The 26,523-nt window shown below is 36.8% G+C and overlaps 1 protein-coding gene and 1 long non-coding RNA gene across 3 annotated transcripts in view; one reads left to right on the top strand and one right to left on the bottom strand.

The window, feature by feature from the left end:
- The window catches only part of GRM5 (glutamate metabotropic receptor 5), a 565,234-nt gene that overhangs the window by 405,339 nt on the left and 133,372 nt on the right, over positions 1-26,523 (top strand). For both annotated transcript variants that reach the window (XM_032640370.1, XM_032640371.1), the window contains exon 4: positions 11,676-11,911. In XM_032640370.1, the coding sequence (XP_032496261.1) occupies positions 11,676-11,911 (236 nt within the window). The remainder of the gene's footprint in view (positions 1-11,675; positions 11,912-26,523) is intronic.
- Positions 7,637-26,523, bottom strand: part of LOC116757904 — a 147,975-nt gene continuing 129,088 nt past the window's right edge. Inside the window, exon 4 of the long non-coding RNA XR_004351110.1 lies at positions 7,637-7,681. This is a non-coding gene — a long non-coding RNA (uncharacterized LOC116757904). The remainder of the gene's footprint in view (positions 7,682-26,523) is intronic.

The raw sequence follows: 26,523 nt of genomic DNA on the forward strand, positions 1-26,523 counted from the left end.
TATGGTAATGTATTTTAATTATTTTAGGAAACTCCGAGCTATTTTCAGTGGTAGTTGCACCATATTGCCATATATGACAACATGGATGAACTTTGAAAACATTATGCTAAGTGAAATAAACCAATCACAGAAGGACAAATGCTGCATGATTCCATTTATATGAAGTGTCTAAAACAGTCAAATTCATAGAAGTGGAAAGAAAGATGGTTAATTGCCAGGGGCTGAGGAAAGGGAAAAATGGGGAGTTACTGCTCAAGAGGTACAAAGATTCAGTTATGAAAGAATAAGTTCTTGAGCCTCATGTGCTGCTTTTGATCCAACTTCTTAGCCTTGCATCCCTGACTTTCAGTGAATTTGTCACATACATCAAGGGAAAGTCTTACCTCAGTATATGTTTTTTTTCTCCCCAGGATCTTGGCCACTTGAGTCCCAGCTGCCTAGATAGCATTCTGATAGCTTAAATAGATTTTTTTAAAGTTTATCCAGCCCTTCTAGTTGTCTTCAGAGGAAGGTTTGTCTAATCTATCATAGCTAGAAATGGAAGTAGCTGTTCAGTTTCTAATATGTGATTTACAGTTTCAGTCTATTTGGATTAATTACTGGACATGTCGCAACTAAATTTTTCAGGCTTTCAGGATTCTTACATAATGACTATTTCTAAAACTTAATCTCACACCCTGAACAATTTTTGATTATTTACTGGTCTTCTACAGCTTGTAAGTGTTCATTTGTAAACCATATCTGATAGATGTGAGAAGTTAACAATAGACTTGGTTTCAGTGGGTGTCATGGGGATAATTTGTCAAGGAAGAACAAGTTGCCTCAAAGTGAAATGTGAAGAGAGTTCATTCTGTGTTTATGTACATATTTCAAGGTCTCTTGAGCATCTTCTAATAGCTCTTTATCTTGTCAGTAGAGAGACTCGTAATAACTTGGCCAGTGTATTCTAACACTACAAAGATGGGCATTTATCAGAAGATGAATGCAACGGTTTAAGACAATTCTTTGTTTATAGTCTCAGAAAGGAAAAAAAAGAAAATAATTTGAAGGGGTGTATGCATGCGTGTGTGTGTGTGTGTGTGTGTGTGTGTGTGTAACAGAAATAAAATAACTCTTCTCTCTGCAGTTTCATGGACAAAGTCAAATAAGTTTGGACACGGATTTGGATCAAAGACCACACTGATAGGTTGCACTGGTTTAGTTTTGGTTTCTAGATTTAGGTAGACTGAGTTCGAATCCTGTTTAACTCAGGGTTATTTCCTACTTTTCAAGCTGAAGATTCCTAAAGTGAAATGTGAAAATCTTAAAAAAATATATATAGATAGATAGATGTGGATATAAATATATATACACATATATATTAGCAAAGAGTAAGCGTGTGTATGTGTGTGTGTATGTGTGTGTGTGTGTGTGTGTGTGTATATATGTATACACACAGTGCCTAGAACAATGCCTGGCAGACAGCAAACCCTAAATACATGATCACTGTTGTCACTCTAAGTTTTCATTTGCCCGACTCTAATGTGGGTAGAGAATGCCAGTTTTTCTTCTCCTTATTGCTCATATGCAGTACTCTGTAGGGAAATTGGCATGTACAGTGTCAGCCACTAGATTTGGCTAAATGAAAGAACAGTATCAAATACTGGAGGACATTGAGGAAAGTATAAGAAAAACATAATAGATCTGAAATTATGAACTCCCTGGTAAGGGAAGAAAACAGATTGGACACTGGGAGTTATATTCACTAACATCATCATAAAGTCTGCCTTACTGCTTGGAATTTAATAGACTAAATAAATTATTGATTGATTATAATAAATAATAAATAATTATTGACTATAATAAATAATTATCGACTATTTGGCTGAACATTGTTCTCAGTTTAACAGCATAAAAGAAGAAATTAGTGCAATTCAGCGGGAAGGAATTTGCAGACTGAAAACTAGAAGGTTATCCTAAGTAAGACAGCTTCCAGAGAAGACATAAAAAAGGTTATGTAAAGCGGTGGATACAATAGCTTACTCATAACATGCTTTCTCTATTTAACTGAATCATTTTGCTCACTACATTGCACATTTTACACAATTGCCACAATTTCTGCATTTCTCCAAATGTCTATAATACGACAAGAGAAACAATACATTGTGTAATTCTCAAAATAATCTATTTACGGGCTTCCCTGGTGGCGCAGTGGTTGAGAATCTGCCTGCCAACGCAGGGGACACGGGTTCGAGCCCTGGTCTGGGAAGATCCCACATGCCGCGGAGCAACTGGGCCCGTGAGCCACAACTACTGAGCCTGCGCGCCTGGAGCTTGTGCTCCGCAACAAGAGAGGCCGCGATAGTGAGAGGCCCGCGCACCGCGATGAAGAGTAGACCCCGCTTGCCGCAACTAGAGAAAGCCCTCGCACAGAAACGAAGACCCAACACAGCCAAAAATAAATAAATTTATTAAAAAAAAATAATCTATTTACAATGATTTTTCTCAGCTTCTTTCTCTGCGAAGGATGTGTTTGGTAAGGAAGCATCCCTGGAGGGACAAGACTTTAAACCAGAGGGGGAAATGACTACCTCAATTTAAAGCCTAAATTGAGACAGAATGGACGTTCCAAGTATTCTAATATGTGTAATACTCTCCGTTATTTTCTGTGATCCCAAAGTCTTTGGAAGTTTGTCTGCTCTGACCAAACCCTGAATTAGGTCAGACCCCCTAAGATTATATCATTTCTCTTCTAACATTAACATGCTTTGGCCTTCCAAGTGAGGAAATGTAGAAAAGAGGTGGCAAGTGAATAATAACTTTCTATTGCTGTGTAACAAATTACCACGAATTTAGCAACTTAAAACAATATTCGTTTCTGGAGGTCAGGAGTCCATGTATATAGCATAATTGGGTTCTCCACTCAGGGTTAAACAGGCTGAAATCAAGGTGTATTCCTTTCTGGAGGCTTTGTGAAAGAATCTGCTTCCAAGCTCATTCAAGTTTTGGTGGAATTCAGTTCCTTTTAGATGTAGGCCTGAGTCCCCATTTCCTTGCTGGTATCACCCAAGGGCACACTCAGCTCCTCCACTCCACCTGCACTGCTTACTGTACAGCCCCCTCCATCTTCAAAGCCAGCAGTGGAGAGTCTCCTCCAGCCGTCTCATGCCAAATCCTTCTCACATTTGAATCTATTTTGTCAGGAAGAGGTGGTCACTTTTCAGGGACTCACCTGATTAGGTCAGACCAATTACGAATTATCTCCCTATTTCAAGGTCAATTTCCTTGGGATCTTAATTATAGTTTCAAAATCCCTTCCCAGCAGTCCTGATCTAGATTAGTGTTTGATCTAAAAAGTAGGTAAGGTGAGAATATACCAGAGCATGAGAATCTTGCCCACGTACTCCCAGCCCGACATGCTGCCCCCTGTCCTCCAACACACGCCTCTTAAATAAGATCCCCTTAACAAACATTTCTCACTGCTGTCATCACTGTATGTCATTATTTTGGAGGCTCCATGAAGTATGGAAAGTACTGGAGTGTTAGAGCTGGAAAGATCTGGGTTGAAATCCCCTCTATGCTAGCTGTGGGATTTTGAGTAGGTTATTTAATTCCTCAGAGCCTCAATTTCCTCAATGGTAGAAACTAGGGCTAATAATAATCATCTCTAAGGCCTGTAGAGAATCAGGAAAGCAATATAATGGAAATCACCTGACTTACACAAGACGGCAAACTTTAGATTCCTGACTTTTCTTCCTTCTTTTCAATGTTCTGATATAGCTCCTCCAATTCACACCTACTTATCCTCAGACATGGGAAAAATTAAGATTTACAAGCCCTGGAGATAAAGTGATTTTCAGTAAATAACCTAACAATTTTCTCAAAAATTCTACATTGTATTTCATTTTGGAATTAATTCATTAGTGTTGACTGGTGTACATTCATAAGAACTTTTATTGAAAAGCTCAATATTCTTCTTTGTTTTCACTATTTTTTTAGAGATTCTAAGACCTTCTACTCCCCCAAGGGAGGAAAAAAAAGGAATATTATATGAAGACAGCCAAGCAGTCAGTAGACAGACTCCCACTATTAGGAAAAAAAAATCCCAAAATACCTGTTAGAATGCTGCTGGTAAGAGATTTGGCAGGGTGATGATTATGATTACGTGTGAGTAGAACAGCAGTGTCAATAATAATTGTGTGGGTTGTGAACATATTTTTTTTTTTTTTTTTTTTTTTTTTTTTTTTTTTTGCGTTACACGGGCCTCTCACTGTTGTGGCCTCTCCCGTTGCGGAGCACAGGCTCCGGATGCGCAGGCTCAGCGGCCATGGCTCACAGGCCCAGCCGCTCCGCGGCATGTGGGATCTTCCCAGACCGGGGCACGAACCCGTGTCCCCTGCATCGGCAGGCGGACTCTCAACCACTGCGCCACCAGGGAAGCCCTGTGAACATATTTTGAAAAAAAAAAAATGCTGGGATGCAGCCTAATGAATGTATTCAGTAACCTTAATAGCATCAGGTAGAGACGGGAGAGGACCATTTTGGAGGGGGGAATGAATTCAGCCTTTCAGAGTCATTTTATAAGGCACATCAAACAGTGCCGCTTTCTCAATTAAAAATGAATAGATGCAGTCGGGACTTCCCTGGTGGCGCAGTGGTTAAGAATCCGCTTGCCAATGCAGGGGACACGGGTTCGAGCCCTGGTCCGGGAAGATCCCACAGGCCACGGAGCAACTAAGCCCGTGCACCACAATTACTGAGCCCACGTGCCGCAACAAGAGAAGCCACCGCAGTGAGTAGCCCGCGCATGGCAAAGAAGAGTAGCCCCTGCTTGCCGCAATGAGAGAAAGCCTGTGAGCAGCAACAAAAACCCAACACAGCCCAAAAATAAATTTAAAGAAAAGAATATATGCAGCTATCGGAAAAGAATTCTCTAAGATTTGAAATTTGCCTTTTAAAGTCTAATTTTCTAATAAGTTATATTAAACATTTAAGTCCTTAGTATGTTCAAGGCATTATAATAAACATAAGGATGAGATGTCCAAAACAAAATTTACAGACAATTTAGGGAAAACAAATAAATGTACTTAACTTTAATATGATGACAAATGCAAAACTAAAAGCATCAAAATGTTACCTCTATGAGAGCAGAAATCTTGTCTTCTTGTTCACCACTCTACTCCCACATAACTATCAAGTTATTAGTTACCCAATACTTGTTCAGTGAATAAGAAATAAATGTCATGTATTTGAGGAATGAGAATCAAGTGCAGCATCTCCAGTACACAACATATGTGTGATAGTCTTAGCAGCACCAATACCATCACACTAAGTGGGACTAAAGATTTCAGTGATCAAGAATAATTGTATGTGCCTGGCATACCCACGTCCCCCGCCCGTACCTCCCCAATGCATAAACTCACACCTCCTGACACAAATTTAACGACTGCTAACTGCTAGGAATAGTCATTCTGATGTCTACATTTTTGGTCTGGTATTGCTCCTTTTGAAGCAGACTGAGATGATTTATTTATGTTGTTTGCCCCCAGCAGACGCCTCCCCAGGAACTCTGCAGAGTTATGCTAAGTAATCATGTTGCCATTTGAGAATTCAGCTAATGAAACCCATACCCACTGTATGTGATTAGCATTCCATGTAAATAAATCAAGGGACTGTAAATGTAAGAACTGAGAGTGTGGAAACACCCAGGATACTAACTGAAGGGATGGGGGAATAATCTCAGGAAGGCAGGACAGGATTGTGATTTTCACAAGTGATGATTCAGTGACTGGGAACCTAATGAATTGTACTATTAAGGGGAAGACTAAATAAAAAGAAAAGAGGATGTTCAGTCTGGAGAATAAATGAGGAAACTTCCAGGGGGCTGTAAGTCAGCAATGCGCATTCAGGCAGGTCATACCTAATGGACTACTGAGGACATGTGCTGGGACCTACCACAATGCCTGTGCAGTTTGCCTGCACAGAATATGCATTTAAAATGCTTACTGTATTAATGCATTAGAATGAAAAGAACATGGAGACTGTTACAGAGGATCACCCGATGCAACTTTCTGTGCAACATAAATGTTTTCATTTTCCATAGCAATAACTTAAAACGAGGACAGGAAGGAAAGAGTATATTGTCTGCATTGTACAGATTTAGATTTTGATAACAGAGACAAATTTTTAAATTACTGAGCATCTCTATGCTAACATTTGATAATTACTAAACTTTTTCTTCAGAATTTTCCAAGAATTTTTTATGCCCGTTACCATGTATCTTTAGGGGCTTTTACGTTCCAGAAATATATTCTGACATTAAATCTACCGATTGTAAACCCTACAGTAATCATATTATAACCATAACCATCGGTCTGCTTCAAGTATCTATGTTAATACAAAAATAATAAAAATAATAATTCTAAAGTTAAAATGTTTATAAGGATATAATTGTATAGAGAGCATCAGATCTTTAGAGCTCTATAATTTTCATTATTTCTGTCTTTTTTTTTTTTGAGTGCCAACAGCTATTGTTCAGCATACAAAACCCTAAACAGAATAGGGCGGGTTAATATGGTACTGGACCACGTAAGAAAATTGTTCACTTGTATTTTTTTTTAACACTCAAATTAATTTTTTATGTAGAGAACAGACAGAAATCCAGGAGAAACAAAGTGCTAGAGAGCATATAAAGGGAAATCTGATCATTGTAGATCCCTACTTGTATTCATTTTCTTCCTTTTTCACCCCAAACCTATTTTCCTGTATTTTACAACCTAGGACATGGAGCTACAATGTCACTTACAATATCACTTACAATATCACTAATGTCTCCCATAAACCAAAAACATCCTCCTTTACCTACTATTCTCCATGTATCTAGTCCTAGGGACTCTGAGAATTCCTTACAAATAGGCTCTTCATTCCCACTCCTTTAATACAAACATCCATTAGATCCCTTAACCACTGTAACAACTTTTCTAACTTGATCCTCTAACACTCATCCACAACCTTTCTTATCTGTCACTTGCACTGCTACCACAGTTTATCCAGTTCTCATCGTCTCTTCGTAGCACTTCCCACTTTAAAAGCCACCACTGGCTCCCCTTCACCTGAATGATAAAACTCAAAACGTTTGGAATGGCCCAGAAGACCATTCATAATTGGTCTTCCTCAGCTTACTTTTCGTTAGTCACTATATGGTGCATTCCATATAGCTGCAATGCTTAATATTTACTATTCCCTGATTCACAAATACCTACTTGTTGGGCTTCTCTGGTGGCGCAGTGGTTGAGAATCCACCTGCCAATGCAGGGGACACGGGTTCGAGCCCTGGTCTGGGAAGATCCCACATGCCGCGGAGCAACTAGGCCCGTGTGCCACAACTACTGAGCCTGAGCGTCTGGAGCCTGTGCTCTGCAACAAGAGAGGCCGCGATAGTGAGAGGCCCGCGCACGGTGATGAAGAGTGGCCCCCACTTGCCGCAACTAGAGAAAGCCCTCGCACAGAAACGAAGACCCAACACAGCCAAAAATAAATAAATTAATAAACAAATACCTACTTGTTGTCTAAAAAATAACATTTCAAAATACTGTTATCACTCCATTACCCATATTTTCCAAACTCAATTCAAATCTTACCTTTCTACGAAGAGCTGGTCAATTATTTACTGATCTTCTCTCTCGTTGCGTTCATTTCATACCTATAAAAATATTCGTTCGTATGTGGTCATTTATTTACATGTCTCTCCTCCTCTCCCATATATATATATATATATATATATATATATATATATATATATATATATATATATAAAAAAAAGTGGATATATATATAGATATCCACTCAATTATTGTTATTCACAGTAGGTATGTTCTATAAACAGGCACCAAACACTGAATTAGTGAATACTGACCATTACTCCTAGGGGAAATATAGGTTTAAATTGTCGTGAGCCTCTAGTCACATTTTCATCAACTAGTCATTACATAACCTTGCTTTATGGTGTTCTGGTCTAAAGACACTTTATTTAATATTTAATATCTAATACTGTTGATGAATTAATATTGAATTCACAGAAAACAGCACTTTACTCATGCCTAAATGCAGCTGCCTTTTTTTTTTTTAACTTTTTAAGAGTATATGTATTATCAACCTACATTAAAAAAAATATATTTATTTATTTAGCTGCACCGGGTCTTAGTTGCAGCATGCGGGATCTTCGTTCTCACATGCGGGATCTTAGCTGCGGCATACTGGATCTTGTTCCCTGACCAGGGATCGAACCTGTGTCCCCTGCATTGGGAGCACGGAGTCCTAACCACTAGACCACCAGGGGCAACTGGTTTTCTATGTAAAGTATAGCACAGCCTTCTTGCACTTGGGAACTCTAAATAATGTATCAGTACGATATTTGGGGATATTTTAAACAGCAAAACCAATTTAAAAAAACACACAAAAATGCAAAAACTTGGCACTTAATAGACCATGAAAAGGGCACTTCTTTATAGTGTCAAAGCTGAAACAAGAAAGCAGAAGTTCACCTTGTTCAGCCTCAGCCAGGTATATGCACATCAGAAGAATCAACTTTTTTGCCACTCTCTGTATATCTGAAAATGACCATAAAAGTGCCATGAGTATCAGTATGGGGGTTGCAAATAAATTTTAGCAAGCAGGTGAATTTACAAATACAGATTCTGCAAATAATGGGAAATGACTGTAAATCAAAGCATTGGAAAGAAAATAACAAAATGGATTATAAGGAGATGGGTATAAACGCCCATCAATGAGAAGAAATTGGATGGATGGATGGATGGATGGATGGATGGATGGACGGATGGATGGATGAAGAGATAGATAGATAGATAGATAGATACTAAATCTAGAAACTTGACTGAAATGTGGTACATTTTCAGTTTCTTTCCTTATCTTCCTTCCCCCTTTTTCCTGATTTGGTAAAATATATGTCACCCAAAAGCATTAAAGTAGTGCCAGAATCTTGACAGTCCACTCTAACAATGCAATGGAAAGCACTGGATAGTAGAAAGGTAAGCTCAAGTTTTCCTTATGAATTTATTATTCCTTACTTAGACATACGCTATCATCTTAATGCAAATCTTAAAAGCACATTTTTATGAAAATGGTAATATTTAATAAGCTAAAGTCAATATAGCACCATCTAACTTAGCCAATATGGATTGAACTTTCTTGAGACTTACACAGCAGATATTCCCCCGTAAGCTTAAATAGAATAACCATTTTTTGCCACACAGACACTGGAATTTTCTGTTTATATACGAACTCTTTCATGGTTTTTATTTTGCTGTTGAATGGAAATATCTGGAACAAAACTGTTTTAAAAATCACCACTCTAACCTATAGACTACTAAAAAACACCATCTTTTGCTAAATTAAATGTAGAGATTTATACATGGAAAAAAAAAAAGCTAAAGAACATGATGAGAGATGAGTAAATTAACACACTACGGTCCTGACATTTTTTTTTTAATGGAAATATCACCTCCAAAAAAGTTTATCAAGACAGGCTTTTTACAATCCCCATTAAATTCAGTGAATGAATTGTGAAGGGTAAATTGGACCCATTATGAGCTTACATTTCTTATGTAATATTCATAATCACAGCGTTACATAAGAGCAAGCTCGCATGAATAAAAGGAGCAATTTAAATTCCCACTTCCTTGGAGAACGGGGTTCTGCTTGACAAACAGGTTTCCGGTCCCATTTCCAGCACGCCCATGCATCTCCTCGAGTGCCAATGAGACCCACACTCTCCTATCAGTGATATAATAAACCCTCCAAAACAGAGCAAGAAAATGAAGCAAACAAGCCCACTTCATTTCAACTTGTCAGCTTTAAATAAAATCTGTGCAGCTGAAATGAGAAACTTCAGGGAAGATAATGTGTAAAGTAACCACATTCAACATTGGGACAAAACGTATTGCATTAGTTTTTTGTTTTTTCCTGATTTGCCACAAAAGTTTTTGAAATTTCAACATAGATCGTTTTCAATGAAATCTCTTCTTGTCAAGGAGGACTTGGAGGAAGAAATGGTTTATTTTTTTCGTTTGTTTATTTTATTCTCCTCCTCCACCCACGGAGGCCTTAGGAATATGTCAAGCCCCTATGATATCTTAATGAATAATATATGACCTTTGCAACAACTCTCATTATCAATTTTTAAGTCAGAGCATACTGAAGAAAGTACATGCTTTTTTTTACTTATTCTAATTAATTCCTTACATAATACTTTCCCTGGCCCAGATTTATGCAAAATATTGGAGCATGCTCTCTGCCTCCCCCCACAAAAAAGTATAAAGGACAAAAATGCATTGGAAGGAAGATAAAAAGAAAATAAAGAAAAAAGAAATTAACATTCCAATAAATAGAAATATCTGAACATTAATGAAATAAACAATTATTGTTAATGTAAATCCTTTCGCTCACACTTTCCCCAGTACCCACTCCCTTTCACCCAGCTAATCTCCAAAACCTTTCCTGCCTCGTGTTCAGGAGGCTCCATTCTGTTCTTCCCTTCAACTGTCTCCGTATCTTCTCCTCCCTCTTTGTTGTTACTTTTTTTTTCCATTGTTACATTTCCCTTGACTTTCTTTACTTCTCCTGAAAGAGCACTTGCACCTCTTCAAAGGAAGGATAGTACCACTGGGTCCCAGCAGATGCATAGCACAAGTTGCATATTCCAAATGACAGAGAGGGTGGGGAAAGTCAGAGACACTTTTTTCCTAAATGCCCTAAGGTGTGTCCAGATTTGATATAAACACCCTTTCTTGTCTTTTATTTCCAGTGTTGTGTCTCATGTATTTTCCAAATAAGCTTAGAATATTTTTCCTTATTCTGTTATACTCAGGAACTCTCTGATTTCAAACTCTTTTATTTTAAAATTCCTACATTACTTTGAGTGATCAGTGCATAGAATGATATTAATATTGAGGAGTATGATCCCTGTCACCATCTTTGATGGCCTATTGCTAAGAAGTTCTTTCAATCTCTAATGTAAAACATGATTTCATATGCGTATTTTAAATGTGTTAGAGAAGTACCATGGGATAGGAAAGAGGAATATGGACTATAAGGACTTCAGTTTGAGGCTCTGATGAATCAATATTTAATAGAATGACCATAATCAGAAAGTTTTTCTTTTTGAACCTCTTTATCATCACTTGTAAACGTGGAAACAAGTGAATATCCTGTCATAGGACAGTTAAATTAACATAAGGTATATTTTAGAAATATTTTTCATTTTTACTTTCTGATAACTATAATGATTATTATTAAGTAAAGGAAAAGAATGTATTTAAAGTTAACTTGACCTAGCTATTAAACATTCAGTAAATAGTGGGAATGGTGATATTATGCAGCTTCCATGCATATACTATATTCTACAACCAGTAAAATTCTGTCAAAAGCATAAGGTTATTCTCTGCAGTTCAAGGTAAGTGAGACAGGTACCTTCCAGCATACTTAGACCCAAACTTTCCATTGTGTTTTGCACTTTTTTTCTTAGAAAGTTGCTATCTCAAGAATCACGTAGTATAATATAAGACCATAGTGTGGCCTGAGTGCCATTTAATGACTAATGTTTTCAAGATGACAGCAAGTAGAATAATTTTCTTAGAAGATATCTGTTCTAAGCTGAGGGTTTTTTTGTTTCCCCACAGTGATGGCTGGGCTGACAGATATGATGTGACAGATGGATATCAGCGAGAAGCTGTTGGTGGAATCACAATCAAGCTCCAATCTCCTGATGTCAAGTGGTTTGATGATTATTATCTGAAGCTCCGGCCGGAAACAAACCTCCGAAACCCCTGGTTTCAAGAATTTTGGCAGCATCGTTTTCAGTGCCGGCTGGAAGGGTTTGCACAGGAGAACAGCAAATACAACAAGACTTGCAATAGTAAGCAGATTTATTATTTCATTTAAAGTGGATATGGCTAAGGCTCCAATTTAAGTAAACTGTGTCATGGGGATAGTGGCTGTAATCTGTTAGAGAGGAGGACTCTTACATAAAGTGGGTATTGCTTCCTAGAGTGGTAAGAAAAACATATGAGGGTAAATGTTCACTCTATTAAGATTTCAGACAATTTATTTATATTTATATCATTCAGAAAATTGGTACTGTGCTTAAAAGATAATGTGAGCTCCAGAAAGCACTCTTCTTGACATCTCTGAAGGCAAGAACTACATTCTGGTCATTTTGATTAGCAGTTAGCACAGTGTAAGGCACATAGCAAGGGTTGCATGTAATGTGTCTGAAGAATGAATGAGTGAATGTTGAAGGACGGAGCCAATTCCTACTTCCATCAAAATATTATAAAATAGTATCAAGGATTTGCTATGTATAATTATGATGTTTCAGGAGACATAACCTAAGCAGAGCCATTCACTCAGTTATTCAACAAATACTTACAAGGATTCACAACGTGCCAAACATCGCTTTACTTGTAAGGGTATCAAGAAGAGGAAAACTAGATCCTGCCCTCGAGGGGTTTAGTGTCTAGTTAGGGAGATCGTCAAGCAAACAAAACTTGTAATTCAATGTTGTAAGCAACATAATATGTGTTTTAAACGAAGCGTTTGGTTAGTTTTATTTGTAGCACATCCAAAGGGTATCTTGACTCTAAGAACCAGGGAGGGTCAATGCTGATTTGTAAGTCAAAGTGTAAAGGTTAAGGTTTGTTAAAACCAATAAGGGATTTGTTGAGACTGACGTCCCACATTGTGTAACAAGCACCTCATATGCATTTGCCAAGGAGTAAAATGTTTTAGTTGGTGGTATAATGTCTTTATCATCATGATGCTGGAACAGAAGAGTGCACTGGGGCAGTGAGGTTGAAATCCTGGCCCACGAACTAATTCCAGTCCACAGAGAAGTGGACTCACCAAAATGAGGAAAATAAGAACAATGTAGTGAATTTTTTATAATGCATTTCCTCCCTGAGTTCACATCCATACTATGTTTTTTCTATCAGTTCATTCTTTTGTGAAAATGGAATGAGGTCGTAAGTGGTGATTTGTAATTATCTTTAAATGTCAGTACAAGTAAAACGAGAACTTGGCAACCTTGTGTCAGTTCCTAATTCGGCAGTGGTGGAGGAGAGAGATGCTGGAGTGTGGCGTGGTACTGCCCAATGAAATCCAGAAATCATAGAAGCCTGGTGTGAGACTTCATTTGCCTCTCTCTTGCTTTAGATACTGCTAACTCTTGTCCAAAATCTTCAAATATTTATTCATTTCCTTTGTTTATACTTTCATGAAAAAATGTGTGTGAATACACAGGATTGTGACTTGTGTTTCACAATTTCAATGTTTATAGCCAATTTTATATTTTTCACAGTTCTATCCAGTTTCTGAAGGACACAAACTTCTTTCTTCTCTTGAGATTCGGGGAGTATGTGGTCTCTGTGTATCGATTCTATGATTGTGTAGAGATTACTCTATGTAGCTACACTGGAGGAGTTTTAGAGGGTCAGCAGTAGATCCAGTCTCCTCTCCAGCTTCTCTTTACAAAGGAGTTAGTGACAACCCCTAACCAGTGTGACTAAGTGAATTTTCCCAGTTGGTCTTCACCCTCTTTTGTACTAATGTTCTTCCTTCCCCACTCCTTTTTGTGTGAAATGTCTTCTCCTTGAAATAATTCTTTGTTTCTCTTACTTTTTTTTTTCTATTGGAGGTCTTATTGAGATATAGTCTTGAAAAAGACTCTTTGATGTCCACAGAAACGTTATTTCTATGGAAATTGTTCTATAAAATTCTCCATTTGAACTTGTTGCTGTAGCTCTCTGTCTTTCACATGAGCACCCTGATGTGACTTCTCTGCACAGGATCTGTTCCTTACTCTAGTTCTGGAAAGCAGTCTTTAGTCCCGCCCCCTTGGAATCTTATCTGTCAACAGATGTCATTTTGTACATAAAAATAAACAGTTATATGTAATATCTCTGTTATTCTTCTCAATGAGGGAAATAATATTATTATCCTTACTTTAAAATAACAAAACTAAGATTTGGAGAGACAAAACAACTTGCTCAGGAAAACATTAGAACTTAGAATTGAGCTCAGATGTGTCTAAAGTTTAACCAACATGCTATTCTAAACAGAGAGAATATTATAGTTTTAAAAATCACCATCAAATTTGCATTCTATAATAGTTAACATATAGGTCAAAGATACAAAAAAGAAAAATAAATCTTAAAATTATTTGGGTACAACTATGGAATGCGATAATAGATACCTTGATATTCCTACTCTCTACTTTTGACCATATTTCCTTATTTACTCAAATGTCCTTTCAGCATCCCACTCCATATCTTCAAAAAGACCCCAGGTAGTTTATTCTTATCTGTAACACTACTGAATATGAGTAGTGTTTTCCTAAATATAATGTACTTTCATCAAGCAGTGTGCATAAGACAACCACTTTTGAGTTGGAGTGGTAAGTTGGAGCTTATAATTCATTGAGGGCAGGCAAGAAATCTTCACCTTATTCATTGTCTACAGTACCTAAAACCTAATAGATAGTTCAGTGAGTAAAATGGCTTGACACAAAGAGTGGAAATACCCATAGCTGAATTACTGCTTATTTTTCTTAGAAGCTTCTTGAAAGGCAAAGTATAAAAGCTAGGAGAGGTATCTGAATCTGGTAGTCCAGAATTAGCAGTAGCCTTATACAGAATGAGGTATAGAAAAGCTCTGAGTAACCAGAAAGTTAAAGGAAAACTCTTAATATTGAATAAGTAACAGAGCCATCCTGGAAATAGACCAACTCCTAGAAATTAATTCCGAATAGATTAGAGCTAAGTGATTACAGGTGATTCACTTTGTTGTACAGCAGAAACTAACACAACATTGTAAAGCAACTATACTCCAATAAAAAAAAAAAAATCTGTAGATTTTTTGATGATGGCCATTCTGACTGGTGTGAGATGATATCTCATTGTAGTTTTGATTTGCATTTCTCTAATGATTAATGATGTTGAGCATCCTTTCATGTGTTTGTTGGCAATCTGTATACCTTCTTTGTAGAAATGTCTATTTAGGTCTTCTGCCCACTTTTGGACTGGGTTGTTTGTTTTTTAAATATTGAGCTGCATGAGCTGCTTATAAATTTTGGAGATTAATCCTTTTCCAGTTTCTTCATTGGCAAATATTTTCTCCCATTCTGAGGGTTGTCTTTTCATCTTGTTTATGGTTTCCTTTGCTGTGCAAATGCTTTTAAGTTTCATTAGGTCCCATTTGTTAATTTTTGTTTTTATTTCCATTTCTCTAGGAGGTGGGTCAAAAAGGATCTTGCTGTGATTTATGTCATAGAGTGTTCTGCCTATGTTTTCCTCTAAGAGTTTGATGTTGTCTGGCCTTACCTTTAGGTCTTTAATTCATTTTGAGTTTATTTTTGTGTATGGTGTTAGTGAGTGTTCTAATTTCATTCTTTTACATGTAGCTGTCCAGGTTTCCAGCACCATTTATTGAAGAGGCTGTCTTTTCTTCATTGTATATTCTTGTCTCCTTTATCAAAAATAATGTGACCATATGTGGGTGGGTTTATCGCTGGGCATTCTATCCTGTTCCATTGATCTATATTTCTGTTTTTGTGCCAGTACCATACTGTCTTGATTACTGTGCAATAAATGCTGGAGAGAGTGTGGAGAAAAGGGAACCCTCGTGCACTGTTGGTGGGAATGTAAATTGATACAGCCACTATGGAGAACAGTATGGAGGTTCCTTAAAAAACTAAAAATTGAACTACCATATGGCCCAGCAATCCCACTACTGGACATATACACTGAGAAAAAACCATTAATTCAAAAAGAGTCACATACCACAATGTTCATTGCAGCTCTGTTTACAATAGCCAGGACATGGAAGCAACCTAAGTGTCCATCGACAGATGAATGGATAAAGAAGATGTGGCACATATATACAATGGAATATTACTCAGCCATAAAATGAAACAAAATTGAGTTATTTGTAGTGAGGTGGATAGACCTAGAGTCTGTCACACAGAGTAAAGTAAGTCAGAAAGAGAAAAACAAATACCGTATGCTAACACATATATATGGAATCTAAGGGGAAAAAATGGTCATGAAGAACCTAGGGGCAGGAAGGGAATAAAGACGCAGACCTACTAGAGAATGGACTTGAGGACACAGGGAGGGGGAAGGGTAAGCTGGGACAAAGTGAGAGAGTGGCATGGACATATATCTACCACCAAATGTAAAACCGATAGCTAGTGGGAAGCAGCCACATAGCACAGGGAGATCAGCTTGGTGCTTTGTGACCACCTAGAGGGGCGGGATAGGGAGGGTGGGACAGAGGGAGATGCAAGAGGGAAGAGATATGGGGATATTTGTATATGTATAACTGATTCACTTTGTTATAAAGCAGAAACTAACATACCATTGTAAAACAATTATACTCCAATAAAGATGTTAAAAAAAATACTATGAACAAAACACTTGGAAGACAAGTGCTTAGGTACAACCTACAAAATAAAATCAGTTATTTGTGAAGTATTGCCATGCATCTACACGTCTTAAATACAACTATTTTGTATTCTGCAATAAAGTCTTTTTAATTTTGTTAAAAAAAATCTGGATGGAAAACCAATGTGACTAAAAACAGCACATTGTTAATGGCAAAACCACTAATACTACCTTAGTATAATTTTCCAAGTACAGTTTATTTTTCTTTAGACTAATGATTTATTGCAACACCTAGACAGCAGTCTTTCATATAGCCTTTTCCAATTTCTCACTAAAGTACTGATGAATACATCAATAACAAAAACAAAACAAAACTAATGTAACAATGATCTTAACTAAGAACGTCAGCCATCAGAATGCCACTGCCTGGAGAACTTCCACTAAATAGCCATAATGCCTATGAAGTCAGATGTTGGTGCAAATGGCTAACTACTGAGAAAAAATGTTGGTGCAGCCTCATGTCACAACGTGTATACATGTGAATACACACACACTCGTATACATACACATACATCCAGATGAGTAAAATAGTTAAGTGTGAAAAAGAAAACTAGAGACAAAAGAAGCTACGGTAGGGGGATGAGGAAGGTTTTACTCAGAAAACAAATGATAGAGCATATGAGATTGGGAATATTTGGTAGTTTTAATTAAATAAAAATTTTAAAGTCCTTGTGTTAAAAGGGGAAAAAAGGCCAATATGACAGTCTAAATATTGATTTTCTTACAAGAAAAACTCATCCAACTTTAAAATATAAATATTAAAAAACAGATAAATGTACAATGGATATACTGTACTTCATAGAACAATTAGAAATGCGTAATAAACATAAGAAAAAATTCACTCCCATTGTTAATCATAAAAATACAAATGTTCTTTTTTATCTTTCTATATTTTTGAAACATTCTAAAATGAGAAAAAGTTATTTCTTATCCAAAAAACAGAAGAAAAAATAACATTTTCAAATTATCATTTTAGGAAGCTTTCTCCACCCCACATACACACATTTTTAAGGAAGGCACCACATACACACATTTTTAAGGAAGGCACCTTCCTTTATATGTGTGTGGTGTGTGTGGTATGTTGTAGAATAATGTATATATAATGTACATAAAACACAAAAATCTTAAGTGAATTTAAGCTTTATACATTTTTACATATATATATATACATCTCTGTAACTACCATCCAAAGCAACAATATCAGAAAGTTCTCTCATGCCCAATCCCAATCAATATCATGCTCCATTAATATAAATTTTTTCAATGCCCATCAGTTTTGCCTACCCTGTACATCACATAAATGGAATCTTACATTATTTACTTGTTGTGTCTGGTCCTTTCCCCTCAAAATAGTGTTGTGGGATTCATCCCCATTATGTGTATCAGTAGTTTATTCTTTATTGCTGTGTACTGTTCCTTTATATGAATACACCAGAATTTATCTATCAGTTCTCCTATAGATGGAAATTTGGATTATTTAAGTATTATAAATAAAGCTTTTATGAACACTCTTGTACATATCATATGGCAAACATATATCCTAATTCCTGTTAGATGTATACCTGGTAATGGAACTGTGAGGTCATAAGCTAAGCATATATTTAGCTTTCATAGATATTGCCAAGCAGTTTTCATAGCTAACTGAACTAACAAATTTCCACTGAAATGCATGAGAGTTCAAGTTGCTGTGCACCCTTGACAACAGTTGGTATTATCTTTTTTACTTTAAACATTCTGTCAGTGTTGGGTTATCATATTATGATTTTGATTGGCTTTTCCATCATACATTATGAAGCTAAGTTCCTTTTCAAATGTTTATTGGAAATTTGGGCATCCTCTTTTGTAAAGTATCTGTTCCAGTCTTGTGCACATTTGATTACTTTTTAATATCTATTTTAAGAGTTCCTCATATACTATGGATGAGATTTTTATTAGATATATGTATCATGAAAATCACCCAATTGGGAGTGTAGCTTATTACTATTTCCTATTTGCTACTTGTTTTTTTGCTACTTGTTATTTGTCCAATTTATTCTTTAATTTTAAAATATCTATCTACCTATCTATCTATTTATCTATTGGGCTACGCCAGGTCTTTATCTGCAGCATGCGGGATCTTCGCTGCTACATGCAGAATCGTCACTGCGGTATGCAGGATCTTTTAGTGGCGGCATGCAGAATCTAGTTCCCTGAACAGGGATCAAACCCAGGTCCCGGCCCCCTGCATTGCGAGCATGGAGTGTTAACCACTGGACCACAGAGGGAAATCCCTATTCTTTAATTTTTTAATTCTTCCTTCCTATTGTCTTCTTCTGGATTAATCAATATTTTTATTATCCTATGTTGTCACCACTATGAACATTTTTGTTTCATCTCAGTATAATTCATTTACAGTTTTCAATAAAAATTCCTAAATGAATCCTTAATTTAATACAAACTACTTTTTTTAATTTTTTTTATGGATTTTTTTTTTAATTTTTTTTTTACATCTTTATTGGAGTATAATTGCTTCACAATGGTGTGTTAGTTTCTACTTTATAACAAAGTGAATCAGTTACACATACACATGTGTTCCCATATCTCTTCCCACTTGTGTCTCCCTCCCTCCCACCCTCCCCATCCCACCCCTCCAGGCGGTCACAAAGCACCGAGCTGATCTCCCTGTGCTATGCAGCTGCCTCCCACTAGCTATCTACCTTACGTTTGGTAGTGTATATATGTCCATGCCTCTCTCTCACTTTGTCACAGCTTACCCTTCCCCTTCCCCATATCCTCAAGTCCAAGTAGGTCTGTGTCTTTATTCCCATCTTACCCCTAGGTTTTTCATGATATTCTTTTTTTCTTACATTCCATATATATGTGTTAGGATATAGTATTTGTCTTTCTCTTTCTGACTTAATTCGCTCTGTATGACAGACAGGTCTATCCACCTCATTACAAATAGCTCAATTTCGTTTCTTTTTATGGCTGAGTAATATTCCATTGTATATATGTGCCACATATTCTTTATCCATTCATCCGATGATGGACACTTAGGTTGCTTCCATGTCCTGGCTATTGTAAACAGAGCTGCAATGAACATTGTGGTACATGACTCTATTTGAATTAATGGTTTTTTTCTCAGTGTATATGCCTAGTAGTGGGATAGCTGGGCCATATCGTAGTTCTATTTGTAGTTTTGTAAGGAACCTCCATACTGTTTTCCATAGTGGCTGTACCAATTCACATTCCCACTAGCAGTGCAAGAGGGTTCCCTTTTCACCACACCCTCTCCAGCATTAATTGTTTCTAGATTTTTTGATGATGGCCATTCTGACTGGTGTAAGATGATATCTCATTGTAGTTTTGACTTGCATTTCTCTAATGATTAATGAACTTGACCATTGTTTCATGTTTTTGTTGGCAGTCTGTATATCTTCTTTGCAGAAATGTCTATTTAGGTCTTCTGCCCATTTTTGGATTGGGTTGTTTGTTTTTTGTTATTGAGCTGCATGAGCTGCTTATAAATTTTGGAGATTAATCCTTTGTCAGTTGCTTCATTTGCAAATATTTTCTCCCATTCTCAGGGGTGTCTTTTCGTCCTGTTTATGGTTTCCTTTGCTGTGCAAAAGCTTTTAAGTTTTGTTAGGTCCCATTTGTTTATTTTTGTTTTTATTTCCACTTCTCTAGGAGGTGGGTCAAAAAGGATCTTGCTGTGATTTATGTCATAGAGTGTTCTGCCTATGTTTTCCTCTAAGAGTTTGATAGTTTCTGGCCTTACATTTAGGTCTTTAATCCATTTTGAGCTTATTTTTGTGTATGGTGTTAGGGAGTGATCTAATCTCATACTTTTACAGGTACCTGTCCAGTTTTCCCAGCACCACTTATTGAAGAGGCTGTCCTTTCTACACTGTACATTCCTGCTTCCTGTATCAAAGATAAGGTGACCATATGTGCGTGGGTTTATCTCTGGGCTTTCTATCCTGTTCCATTGATCTATCTTTCTGTTTTTGTGCCAGTACCATACTGTCTTGATTACTGTAGCTTTGTAGTATAGTCTGAGGTCAGGGAGCCTGATTCCTCTAGCTCCATTTTTCGTTCTCAAGATTGCTTTGGCTATTCGGGGTCTTTTGTGTTTCCATACAAATTGTGAAATTTTTTGCTCTAGTTCTGTGAAAAATACCAGTGGTGGTTTGATAGGGATTGCATTGAATCTGCAGATTGCTTTGGGTAGTAGAGTCATTTTCACAATGTTGATTCTTCCAATCCAAGAATGTGGTATATCTCTCCATCTATTTGTATCATCTTTAATTTCTTTCATCAGTGTCTTATAATTTTCTGCATACAGGTCTTTTGTCTCCTTAGGTAGGTCTATTCCTAGATATTTTATTCTTTTTGTTGCAATGGTAAATGGCAGTGTTTTCTTAATTTCACTTTCAGATTTTTCATCATTAGTGTATAGGAAAGCAAGAGATTTCTGTGCATTAATTTTGTATCCTGCAACTTTACCCAATTCATTGATTAGCTCTAGTAGTTTTCTGGTAGCATCTTTAGGATTCTCTATGTATAGTATCATGTCATCTGCAAACAGTGACAGCTTTACTTCTTTTCCGATTTGGATTCCTTTTATTTCCTCTTCTTCTCTGATTGCTGTGGCTAAAACTTCCAAAACTATATTGAATAAGAGTGGTGAGAGTGAGCAACCTTGTCTTGCTCCTGATCTTAGTGGAAATGCTTTCAGTTTTTCACCATTGAGGATGATGTTGGCTGTGGGTTTGTCATATATGGCCTTTATTATGTTGAGGAAAGTTCCCTCTATGCCTACTTTCTGCAGGGTTTTTATCATAAATGGGTATTGAATTTTGTCGAAAGCTTTCTCTGCATCTATTGAGATGATCTTATGGTTTTTCTCCTTCAGTTTGTTAATATGGTGTATCACGTTGATTGTCTTGCGTATATTGAAGAATCCTTGCATTCCTGGAATAAACCCCACTTCATCATGGTGTATGATCTTTTAAATGTGCTGTTGGATTTTGTTTGCTAGTATTTTGTTGAGGATTTCTGCATCTATGTTCATCAGTGATATTGGCCTGTAGTTTTCTTTCTTTGTGACATCCTTGTCTGGTTTTGGTATCAAGGTGATGGTGGCCTCCTAGAATGAATTTGGGAGTGCTCCCCCCTCTGCTATATTTTGGAAGAGTTAATACAAACTACTTTAAGTTGGCTCTTGTTTATATTCAAGAATCTTACAAGTATTTAAGTCTATTTATCCCCTTTCACTGTTTTCTGCTATTGCCATATAATTTGCTTTCATATGTATTATATACACTACTTTGTTTTGATTTGATTTGTTATAATTGTTGCTCTGAATGGTCAATAGTCTTATATTTACCCATGCTAGTGTTCTTCATTCCTTCTGCTACTTCCTTGCTTTCATCTCTGATTCTTTCAAGCTGAAGAATTTCCTTTAGTGTTTCTTATAATGTAGGCTACTTCCAACAAATTATATCAGCTTTTTTTCTCAGAGTGTTTTTATTTTCCCTTTATTTATTTTTTCAGTTTTATTGAGATATAATTGACATACAACACTGCATAAGTTTATGGTGTACAACATAATGATTTGAATAAAATACATCATGTAATGGTTACCGCAATAGCTTAGCAAATATCCATCAGGTCACACAGATAAAACATTAAAGAAATAGAAAAAATATTTTTTTTCTTTGTGATGAGAACTCTTAGGATTTACTCTCCCAGCAACTTTCATTTATAATGTACATCAGTGCTAATTATATTTATCATGTTGTACATTACATCCCTAGTACTTATTTATCTTACAACTGGAAGTTTGTACCTTTTGACCATGTTCATCTTAACCCCTGTCCTCCCTCCCCCCATCTCTGGTAGCCACAAATATGATCTCTTTTTCTATGAGTTTGTTTGTTTTGAAGCATAACTGACCTATAACACTATGTTAGTTCAGGGCACATAACATAGTGATTTGATATTTCTATAGATTTTGAAATATATTGTTTTTGAAGTATATATTTACTGAGTATAGCATTCTACATTGGCAGGTTTTCTTTTCTTTTGTTTTTTTTTTTTTTAAGTTTTGTAGAGTTTATTGTGATGAACTTTATAATTTATTTATTTATTTTTTGGCTGTGTTGGGTCTTAGTTGTGGCACGTGGGATCTTTCGTTGCGGCACGCAGGCCATTTGTTGCGGTGTGTGGGCTTCTCTCTAGTTGTGGCACACATGCTCCAGAGCACGCGGGCTCCAGAGCACATGGTTGTGGTGTGTGGGCTTAGTTGCCCTGCGGCATGTGGGATCTTAGTTCCCTGACCAGGGATCAAACTGGCGTCTCCTGCATTGCAAGATGGATTCTCAACCACTGGACCACCAGGGAAGTCCCTGGAAGGTTGTCTTTTGTTTAGTATTTTTCTCCGTTTTTTGTTCCCTTTAAAAACAACATTCCATTTGTTTTCCTGAAATCCATGGTTTCATTGAGAAGTCAGCCGTAATTCTTGATGTTGTCCCACTGTTGGCAATATGTCTTTTTTCTCTAGGCTTTTAAGATAGCTTTTTTTTTTAAGTTTTTGTTAACTATGATGCAAGTAGGTGTGATTTCCACTGCATATTTCTTTTATAGGGTTTCCAGAGCTTCTTAAAACCATGGATTAAAGACTTGGATCTGTGTAGAAAAATTTCCATACGTTATTTCCCAATACAGCCCTTCTGCCACATTTCTCTCTCTGCTCCTTCCAGTACCCAGTTACACCTGTGTTACATCATTTGACTATGTCTCACATGTGATATTTTCTCTAGGCTCACTTTCTTCCTTTCTTTCTTTTCTTTTCTTTCTCTCTTTTTCTTTCTTTCTTTCCTTCTTTCATATCTCTCTTTCTCTCTGCGCTTCAGTTTGACTTTTTTCTACTATTCTTTCTTCAATCTCACTAATTGTGTCTTCCCCTACATCCAGTCTGCTGTTAACCATAATAAAAAGTTCTTAATTTCAGATATGGCATTTTACAATCCTAGAATGCCCATTTAATTCTTTTTATAGTTTCCAATTTTCTGTTGAAGTTCTCCTTCTCATCCATTTTTCAACACTACATTTGCTTGAAAATATTGATTATAGTTATTTTAAGGTCCTTTTTTTCAAATTCTAACACCCAAGATCTTCCATCAGTCTACTTCTATTGACTTATTTTTCTTAGTTACTAGTCACATTTTATGCTTCTTGATACAATGAAATATGTTTTCTTTTATGCCAGACATTGAGTATAAAGTAACCATAAGGACTGAATTTTATATTTTTTCCCCCAGTGGTTTGCCTTTTTGAGATTCAAAGCAAATGAGATGGGGTAGGTTGCAGCAGAAGGTAGAAGCAGTCAATCTCTGGTTAAGAATATCTTTACAGGACAGTTGGCATGGAATTTTAATTGAGAGTCTTGGCTAGTGTATCCCCTGCCCTGGATTACTGACTCAATCAGATTTTTACATTTTTGAGTTTCGCCCTCTAGCCTCTTGTACCATACTGTTTCTAAATTGGGCATGAGAAAAAAACTAATTGACTAATCGAAGTTTGAGCAGTTTTCATTCCTCAAGTGGTGCTTTTCTGCCAAATATTATGAAACAATGGGAGATTTCAGTCTTCTTCAAAATCATGAGCCTCTCATGAAGCTTCCAGAATCAGGAAGTGAAGCATGAGGTCAAATGGCTGTCATACATTTAGGGTTCCTGGAGTTTACAAACTGACATACCAGATCATTTCAATATCCAAACATTTTTCCGGTTTCTCTTTTCTCCAGCAGTGTCATATACTAGGTGGAATTACATCTCCCCCTCCCCCAGTCCCAATTCATATCCTTTCCCAGAACCTCAGAATGTGACTTCATCTAGAAATAGTGTCATTGCAGATGTAATTAGTTAAAATGAGGACATACTGAAGTTGGATGGGTTCATAATCCAATATGACAGATGTCTTTATAAAAAGAAGAGAAGGGACACAAAGAGAGACACACAGGGAAAATGGCATGGGAAGACACAGCAGGAGCCTGAGTGATGCAGCAGAAAGCCAAGGAATGCCAACGATTAACAGCCACCACCAGAAGCTAGAAGAGGAAAGGAAGATTCTACCCAGTGTCTCAGGCGGAGTATGGCCGTGCTAACAACTTGATTTCGAACTTTTAGCATCCAGAACCGGGAGAGAATAAATTTCTGTTGTTTTCAGCCACCTAGTTTGTGGTACTTTGTTATGGTAGCCCTAGGAAACTAATGTCCCTTCATCTAGACCAAGCTGGATCATCAGCCTGGGTCCCTAATCTGCAGATACTCTCAGACAATAAAGCAACTGGTGATACCTGTCCACTTTTGCAAGTTTCCTCTCTGTTAGTTGATTTTGTCTTTGTTGCTTCCACACGTCTTCACTGCCTTTAAATTTTTTGGTTTTTGCATTTCTTTGACGTTTTGAAGTTATACAGTAAAAGAATTTTCATTTGCTTTCTTCTCCATTCTAACACCAGAAGTTCCTCCTTTACTCTTTATTCTTAATTGCCACAACCGTGCAATGCCAATTTTGATGTATAGATAAAGCCTGCAATTTATAATGTCTAAAATGTTGAGACTTTTGTTAATTTTTGTTTTATTTTTAAGCATTTAAAAATTTAAATCAAAATATAACTATATCCCTTAAGTGTTTTAACTATGTGGTACTGTTACAACACAGATTTTATCTACTATTAACAGTGAGCCTGATTTCAGTAAATTTTACTTGAAATGCACAATTATTTTAGACTTACATTATAAATTAATGAATAATAAAAGTATTAAGAATATAATTTAATTATTCTAATTGTTCATTTAAATAACCCAGTATTAAAAGCTACAGAGAATTAAAATAAAACTATCTTCTAGTAACTGTATGCTATTCTATTTTGGAACCAATTTAAGGACCCATTTCCTTTACAGTTATACTCTGTCACCCACTGACATTCATTTACCATCTCTTTTCTATGATTTCTCTCTGTCACCTCCAGTAACTTCTAGAGGTGTCATTTATGACACTAACACAATTATTCTCACCTCCATGTCCCGAGGGCACCTCAAACTTATATATCTAAAACTAACCTCATTATAACTTGCTCCAACCATAGCCCCAAACTTTGAGTTCCTTCTTTTTTGCATCTCCAGTTTAAGTAAATGATACACTCATCCACCCTGTCTCCCAAGATGTGGGACTAAGGGATCCTCTTGTATCCCCTTCTCTCATCCTCACAGCCAACTGGTGACCAAATACTGTTAATTCTAGTGTTTGAACATCTTCCACATCTGTTCCCTCCTTTACATGGCTGCCTGAATTCAAACCTTTATACTACTGCTGTGGTTTAGATCATCATCTCTTACCTCAGGTATTAAAATAATCTCCATATTGAATCTTCTTTTTGACACCGGCTTCTTCCTGCTCCATTTTATGCTGAAAACTAGTCCCTAAACTGTCCATCTAAAGAACAGGTCTCATCATGTTACTCACATTCTTAAAGATCTTTGGTTTTCCAGTGTCTACAGAAAGGAATCCCAACTCCTTTGCTCCAGTCAAAACTCTTCAAATTCATCATTTACATTTTTTCAAATCTCATCTTTCATTTCTTAAACCCATGGAATCTAGGCTCCAGCCACTACCTGATTGTGTTCCTCCATTTTTAAGTGGCATGCCCCCTTAAGTCCCTGTGCTTGTGCACATGCTCAGTCTTGCTCTGTGAAAAGCCTACCTCAAGCTATTTGTCAATTCCACTGAGCTCACATTCTCCTGGTTTCTAATAACTCCAGCTGCCCTCTCAAAGGAACTCTGTCTCCCTCACATTGCACTTCCTGTGCCTTTTGTCTTCTTTTTGTCACATGCAATCCAGATACTGAACATAGATCTTGCACTTCCTTTAGCTTTATGCTACCAAGTAACCACTCACACAGGCATCTATGTGTGTGGCAAACTACTATCAACAAAATGAGGATGAGATAAATGGGTTCAGAGCAACATAAAAGTACTTTGG

Source organism: Phocoena sinus, chromosome 8 (genome assembly GCF_008692025.1).
Source record: "Phocoena sinus isolate mPhoSin1 chromosome 8, mPhoSin1.pri, whole genome shotgun sequence".
NCBI lineage: Eukaryota > Metazoa > Chordata > Mammalia > Artiodactyla > Phocoenidae > Phocoena > Phocoena sinus.